The 8608-nt window shown below is 32.8% G+C and overlaps 1 protein-coding gene across 1 annotated transcript in view; it reads left to right on the top strand.

The window, feature by feature from the left end:
• LOC113228891 (protein mini spindles) overlaps nt 1-3792 on the top strand; it is a 52471-nt gene extending 48679 nt beyond the window's left edge. The window contains exons 34-36 of the mRNA XM_026462322.1: nt 1233-1297; nt 1881-2015; nt 3237-3792. Coding sequence (XP_026318107.1) covers nt 1233-1297; nt 1881-2015; nt 3237-3332 — 296 coding nt within the window. The 3' untranslated portion in view covers nt 3333-3792. The remainder of the gene's footprint in view (nt 1-1232; nt 1298-1880; nt 2016-3236) is intronic.
• The last annotated feature ends 4816 nt before the right edge of the window (nt 3793-8608 follow it).

The following is an 8608-nucleotide window of genomic DNA, read 5'->3' as shown; positions in this document are numbered from 1 at the left end:
TACAATACTGTCTAATTTTGCTTGCAACAATTTAAGGGCCCAAAAACACCATATCCAGCTTCTACTGGAAATTTAACATAAAATGCACCATATTTAGCTTCGACTGAAAATTACTTGAACACAAGAGTAATGGAGTAGCCTTTATCGTAAATATTAATTAATTTTTATATGTATTATTATGTGGAATTTTGTACAATTCACTTAAAGAAATAATAAAGAGTTGGGCAGATACATGCATACAAATATTCCTACAAATGCGAGTATAAGCGTGTACTGTAAGAAATGTACCGATATTCCAACTATACGCAAACTCAAATATCCGTAATTCCGAAAACCGATTTATAATAAAACCGTTACACTTTCGAGTAATTTTGATGCTTTTCACAAAGACAAAATTAGCTTTTGTTTTGTAATCTTCTTAATAAATGCATTTGACATTATGAAAATTTGAGGTAACGTTATTTCGGGCAAATGTACTTTCTGACTTCTGATAGGTATTTTGTTAGTTATTGCTAACGTTTAATAAAAAAAAAAAACATTTTAAAAATAAGATTAAAATCAAAGCGACTTTTTTTCTTTGTTCTAAATATTTCAATCGCTTGTAGTTCGAACAATTGAAAATGACCAAGAAGTTTATATAAGCTTCTTAAAATTGACGTAATGGGTCACATTCCGTCTTTTACACATGAAATGTGTAGAAAAAGGACAGTTAGCTATTTAATTATTTTGTGTGCTTTTGTAATTTATATTTACGATTCATTTCTACATAAATTAAATACTACAAAACTGTAGAAAATAACACTTTTAAATGAAAACTATGATGACACAATATATTTGTTTAGTGAAAATATGATACAAAATCTTGCTTTTACACTTTACGGCAGTAATTTTTACAAGTTATTATTATATGCTACTGCATGAGTGACAACCGCGCTGTCAGTCGAACAAACGAAGACTGTTGCGCGATTAAGACTCTGTATGCGATTTTAACGCCCTATAGGTGCGGACACTTTTTAGCGCGAACCCGACGTCCATTTATTGATAGGTCAATGGTGATTCATTATAAATTCATCCACATCTATTGTGCCGTTTTTATACTGCGTCGACTAGTTTAGTAAGACCTTGAATATCTGCTTTCTCCACTACACTCCCTCCTGAGAAATGACAGTATGCACATTATTGGCCATATCGCTTTGCAGTTTATGTAACTATGATTTTTTGTTTGCTTACAGACATTAGTAATGAGAATGACGAGAAATCACACGTTATTTTCTTAGAACGACTACGAGTTTTGCAGGTATGAATACTATTTAATGTATTTTCATATTAAAATTGTTTAAAATATAGATTTGGTTATCTACAATAATGTATGTATATTTAGCTTTATATTAGGTATTGCGTTATTTTGTTTGTTCTTATTTTATAAATAAAATTACATGCTAAAGCAATAAGAGATTTTTGCAGGCGTTTCCTGTGAGTTGTGCCTTGAAAGGCTACTTTTTTTACTCTGATACACTTATAAGAAATTACCTATTTCAATTCAAAATTCTATCGGTAACCTACGTCTTATACAGAATTAAATATAATTTAAATAATAACGTCAAGCGATTTCTAAAGTAATGCCATAATCTATAGACAAGAGAAAAGAAAGTTTGTCTATTCTCTAGAGTTTTGTTTATTTATGTCAATGCGCTTATTCTGACAATGAGCATTGTGTGTATGTTCTTTAAGTCAAAGAACGAACTACTGCATGGTTGAAACGAGACAGTGACTATACATGATTGGTTTTTTTTTCGTAGACATTAAAACAAATTCGAAAACGATAAATTTTGTGTGATTGTATACATCTACGTTTATTTGTCAATTTTCATTTATTAAAGGCCAAAGCTGGGTACAGACCAGAAGCGAGCCCGTCGTCGCAGCCGCGTACGCCCATAAGCGACAACCGTGACCTCGCCGATACGATGAACGATAACACACTGCCTCGCGGACACAGTATCGACCCACAGTTGGAGGTTTGTATCACTTATGTATAGGTGTAACCAAAGTTTGATTTAAAAGTTAACATACATGATGCTTAAGATACAAGTGAACGTTTACGTAAATTAGGCAGCGCATTAGAAATAATTAAATAGCTTTATATTTATATTATAATTAAGGTTTCTTTTTAAATTGTTTATTTTACCAATATTGTCAAAGTTTCCCTAAAATTTGTTTTACTTATTTTAGTTATAATATAATAAAATTTACGATGCTTCTATTTTCTCAATGTTCCTCGATAATCATCGGATTTCCGAATGCACTCGAACATTAATTTCCATGACAATAAATTATTAGATTTAAAATATATAATAATTGAATTTTGAACAACGTTATTTATTGTTGTTTTGATATTCGTGTGAACTGTGTATAGCTGTAAAACTATTTCCATATTTTTAATAACATTTACTCGCATGTCAATAAGCAAGTTAACAAAAGTATAAAGTAAATAAAGTGTGCTTGTTTTATATAAGGAAAAATGAATATTTTTCCAGTTATTATATTTTATTATATTATAATTTCAATTCCGTCGGTAACTGAACGCATTTCTTCATCTGACGTAGCTATTATGTTCGCCATCGATGGAATCTTCTTAATAAATTCTGGAATTCTTGTAAAAAATACGTATACACGCGGTAAATTATCTGTCGTGCTTGTGACTTTTGCGGCTTTACTCCCAATGTATTATAAATAAAAAATGTAAAAGCAACTCTATATACTTCCAAGTCTACTGAAAGCGTCCGTTCTGTACCAAAGGCAAATAACAACTCAATAAAACCCGACGACAGCCGAAACACGAATTTTGCCGAAACACCGTATCTTTGTCTTATCTTACACTCCATGACATTTTGTAAACGCGTTCTAATAACTAATGTCTGAGGTCAAGATTTATCTACTTCTCGTTAAATTATATAGTTTCAAAAGTACACAGATGTTCCGAACGAAATGTTCCATGTTCCTACTCGGAACAAAGTGCACCTACAGTATAACTTATTCATGAGCAAAATCACTTCATTAATGAGTGATTTGGCTGTGTTTTGTATTGTGAAATAAAATACAAGACTTTATTTAAATACCGGTGTCGTTTTGTTACTTACTGTTTATTGTATACTTTGATTTTTGTGAATAAAAGTGGTAGTTTAAAGAAAATTATTGCGACACCATGATAATGATCAACTTTTTTCCTTTGTTAACAGTTACACACATCACAACCAGTATCTCATAAGAATGAAGCAGCTGTCGACGCGCTGCGACTCAAGCTACAACAGATCAAGAGTTCCTCCAAGAGATAAGATGCTCTTTACCTAAACTATTCTCGGACGCGGTAGCTCTCTCCCAATGTTATACAATACTTGTTTTGTGTACGCGGTATTATTAGATTAGCTATGCTCCTTATAATCAGGGTGGTCTCTTTAAATGTTGCTATCCCTTTATAACGTAAAGCGTACATGCTGCATAAGACAGAGAACATCTAAGACATGGTTTCCTTAAGATTTCTATACCACTCTCTGTCTCTAAAACGATGTCAGTCGACTGCAAAAGACGGAAGCAGACGTATATTTGTCTCTTCAAAAACGGATACGTAATATCGGTTTATATAATACATAAACGGTAACGATATACAGGATGATAAAAAAACCACTGACCATTTTAAACGAGATACATGTTCGGTTTTTTTTTCAAATACTTAACAAATAAATAAGTTATAACGGTCTCAAAGTTCTCCGAAAAATTGTGAACAATATTGACACTCGATGATTAGCAGATGCCGTTGCTATAGCAACAAGAACGGTGTGGGGCAGTTGGCGGAGTCAGCGCGCGAGTTCATGTATTTGACGGACAACAAAGTAATAAACTAACGCGCGATGCGTTAGCGCAGGTCTCGCGCGTTAGTTTATTACTTTGCGCGGCGCGACGTGCTGGCGCCTAGGCGTCTAGACATCTCGGCGCCGACCGCACAATTTTATTTATTATTTTGAGGTAACCACACGTTAGTAATTATTGGGAAATATTAATATAAAAAAATGGGGAAAGTTTTTTTTGTTTTATTTCACTAATGTGTTCTATTACTGAATCTTATGCACAAGAAAAAAAAATGGCCAGTGATTTTTTTATCACCCAGTATTTTTATACCGATATTATGTAATAAACGACAGTCGATAATTTGGTGATCAGAGACGATATTTGTGTGAAGAGATATTATACTAAGGAGCAAGGCAATTCAATTGTACCGGTAGGTAAAAGATTTGTAGCTGTACATTCAGTCGTATGTTGTTGGATGAAAAAATCTTCAGTTGGAAAGGTCTGTTCGGTAGAAAAATCTGAATAGTACTTAGGTGTCTTGCTAAAGCTAGACAGGATTTTAAAATTAGATCTTAATGTTGTTGTTTAACAATGTTAAACGTAGCGAAAATTTGTTACAGTAATTTTGCATCTAGGTATATTTAAGGTCTTGGTCCTGATTTCATACAAAAGCTTTTGCACGAAAGTGTCCAAAAGCTACGGTTATACTAGAGTATTAATGTGTTATGCTAATTCCTAGTTGTTTCATTATTAACATTAGGGACGCATTTGTGCAAAATCTTTCATGTAGAAACAACCCAGACGAACCACTTTACAATGTGTGATCACATCCTGCTATCCTCCAGAATCGACCCAACTGGTAATTATTTGTGACCTTATTGCCAAACGCTTAAAGCGGGAATACATCGCAGCAAATATGTTTGCTGTGAAGTAGTATTTAAGATTGCGTCGCGACGTTTAAATAAGGCCAAGTGCAGACTACTTGTGTTTTTTCTAAATGTATTCATGATGGACACGATGGTCGTCTGCGTCAGCAACGGTGTCAGTGAGTTTTCAGCCCTTTTCCTATCCTATAAGAGACACCAGTCACATCACTCAAAGGGTAATGGTATTTTATACTAGATTGTTGTAGATTCATTCGGTTTTTTAGCTATACAAAGCATTGGAGCCAAACTTTTACCTTCAAAGTTACTAATTAACAAAAGCTGATGATGCAACTTGCTTTACTACAAACTTTATTACTTATACTAAAGACTTTTTCATTCAACAAGCGTTTGACATAGGATTTTTCGAATCGAAATTTTTTAAACGGATCAAAAATCTCATCCACCATCTCGTTAGTTCGTAGAGAAAATTATTTTAAGTTTGGCCTATGTATTGAGATTAGTTGTCACTCGTGATTATATTGCTAGCTGTGTCCCTGTTTCTGAGAGACTAATTTGACATTATTCTAAATACTATTAATAATATGGGAACAGCAAAAGCTGACAAGTTGGGTTGGTACCTGACCGTGTTGCGGAATTTGAAAGAATTTTTTTTTTCCCGGACTACACAAACAATTGCACTGAAAACTCAACATTACTACCATCGTTATAGGATCAACACTAGCTTGGTTGGGTTGGTATCTGGCCGTGTTGCTGAATATGAAAGAATATTTTTTCACAGACAACACAAACAATTGCACTGAAAACTCAACACTTGTACTGTCGTTATAGGATCAACACTAGCTTGTCAGTTTTGTAACCTTAAACTAAGATCGTCATTCATCTTAAATTTAAAGAAGATGGCACGTCTTAATTAATATGAGATTTAGAACGATAGGTAGCAATTCTGTCAAATTAGTTTGTTATGTTGTATGTGTGCGATTTAAATAATATCATCTTCATCGCCCTGGCAGGGTAATAAGAGCTTTGAAGAATTATGTCTCATTGAGGGATTGTTGCAAAATTTATACTTTTATTATGAGATAAAATAGAATGCAAAAACAGTTTTGCATTCTCAAAGCTTTCTTTTCAAAATTGATTGATTTGTTCTTGATGCATTATTGAAGAATAAATGTCGCTTAACTACGTTTTTAATGCTAAGAATACTGCTCTCCTTGTCATAATTAAACTATATGCATTTCGGTCACTTTCTAACAAAAAATGTCAGTTCGACTGATTTTGTTTAACAATAATAAATAAGATTTAAATAAAAACCGCTAATAAAGGGTGTAGATAGAAATCTAATAGCAGATATAAAACATAAGATATAAAAGCAGAGGCTTCTGCTGATCCTAGATAATGTTAATAACTCAATGTCGCTAAAAATATTCATTACGTTAGTTATGATGAGAAGGGCAGAATACGATGGTGTACCTACGATAGGGGTCATCAAATGATTTTCCAGATTGTAATACAAAACATAATTTAATGTATTTGGGCGAAAGGTTCAGGTTCGTCACGTAATAGAATACAAAATCTCGTAATTTTATTACACTTGAAGTTGTGGGGAAAACCGCCGTCGTCCCGCTAATTGACACGTATTATATCGAAATCCATTTCAGAAACACAGTATATAATAAATATTGTGTTTGATAAGTGTCGAAAATTTATGTCTTTCATTCATTAAATTGATGGTGGTGATGGAAAAAAAGAATAGTTTATAACTATTCTTTTTTTCCATCACCACCACAGAATAGTTTATAACTATTCTTTTTTTTCTTTTCTTATGCTATTATAATAGAATTCACAAAATTGAAGTTAAAAACGACAGTGGCAGTTTGTGACGTTATCCCTTTTGTTTTGCTAAAAAGGGACAGAGCGTTCTCCACCTCCGACTTTAACTTTAAGGTCTGGTGTTAGTTGAGATATCGGAAAGTTCAAGCGATTTAATTTATGCAACAAAATGGTTTTTCATTTAAATGTCTGTATAATGTAGAATTCATTGCATTAACTTGTATACATATTTGCTTGCCATCGTCTCGTGTTAAATTTTACCGAGTAGAAAAACTATGGGCCCCTTGTGTAGGCTATAAATACGGCCCAAAAACACTGTATAAATGTTTGTATTCTTCACCTTTGCACTATATTGAAAAAAAAAAAAAAGTTTTAACTAAGTATGCCCCATTATAAGTCCATAATGTTTTAGGAATGTACATGACGTAGTTTTGTACCAAACAATACCAGTTTAAACTTTTAGATTCTTATCCATAACGAAATATATTATTAAAAATATCTAGAAAAAGAAAATTCTCTTAATGCATAAGTTTGTGACGTGTATAGGTATTAAAATCATAAGTACGTAATGCGTTTACTTATTCAATTTCAACAATAATTCCAAATCTTTCTGGGATGTTTACATTATAATTTGGCGGACATAAAAATGATTGTAATTATTAAACTATCGAGTGTAAATAGAGGTTGAAAAAGGATAAAAATTATTTTAATACGTTGAACTAGTCCGGGAATGTATACAAAATTTATCAAAAAAAAATTGTGATTCATAAAAGAATATTGTATTTGGGGTCTCAAAATTGGTATACAAGTAGATCCTTAGTGAGAGAAAAAGTAATTTTGTACTGTCTATGTACAAGTCAATACATTTGAAGCCTAACAATTGATTTTTGGATTTGAATTTGAATTGAATTGAATTTTTTAATGATTTGAATGTTACATTGTTTTGTTGTGTCACACTGCGCGTATGGGAAATTAGAAAATTATTTGAAATTGTTATAAATAAAAGACAACTCCAATAACATCCACACTATAACATAAATACGCCTTTTATGAAAACATATAATTTTACACAAGAACAATACGCAGTATACAAGAGGCGGCCCTGTTATTTGACAGCTATATCTCCTGGTAAGCTTGGGTAAAAAATATGCTGAAGGTGCAACTAAAAAAAAAAACAAAAGGCGCAAAATAAACGACCCATTTTCTTTATTCTAAACTCGGGCCTTTGTTACTTTGTTTCATAAAAAATTTAAGCATGAACTTGTAAGCTGTTCAAACAAAAATGCACTTCTTATTATTGTGTCAATGGCATACACTAAGCGCGAAATTACACGACGCGAAAGTTTTCCCGCGGTGACAGCCCAGTTACCACGCTTTCACGTACATTAATGGCGAATCTGAATTCTATTTACTAGACAACATTTAAATGTCTCGGAATAATACAACCGCGCGGTCGCCGCGCGGAAGCCGCATAGGCCAAAGACAAGCCAGTCTCGCCCATTTAAGTTAAAACATAAAAGCTAAATAAATAGAGCGTATTTTACCATGACATTTAGGTGCACACGCCGTGAACGCGATAAAATTAATGTCGAATAAAGGCTAGGCCCTAATGCTTGCCGCCGTGATTTTTAATTTTTTAATCACTTTCGCACGACAGGAAAAAAGTTATGAAATTGGTCTCACTTTTGCTAGGAGTAAAATTAGTAAAAACCGTCGTTGGTTTTCCAAACATTGACTAATTTTCACAAACGCAAAAGTATTGTGTGTTTTGAGTAATCTAGACTTGGTTGGTAATTAAGACTGTTGGCATTGCTTTAATATTCTACTGTTTTTTTAATGTTCGATGTGTTGTTTGCTTTGATGAAGTGTGTTTGTAGCTTATATTAGTAGAGAGTGTAGCAAGATCTTTTTGATATTTATTATTAATAGAGAAAACTCGGACAAAGTATTTACATTGATGTATGGATTCTACGTATATCTATACTTATATTGTGTTATACTCACTGTGAAGTGATTGACAGTCCTGAAACTGTCTAGTTGATACAGTA

Source organism: Hyposmocoma kahamanoa, unplaced genomic scaffold (genome assembly GCF_003589595.1).
Source record: "Hyposmocoma kahamanoa isolate Upper Pololo Valley unplaced genomic scaffold, ASM358959v1 262, whole genome shotgun sequence".
Classification (NCBI taxonomy): Eukaryota; Metazoa; Arthropoda; class Insecta; order Lepidoptera; family Cosmopterigidae; genus Hyposmocoma; species Hyposmocoma kahamanoa.
This window is presented reverse-complemented; position numbering and strand designations above follow the sequence as displayed.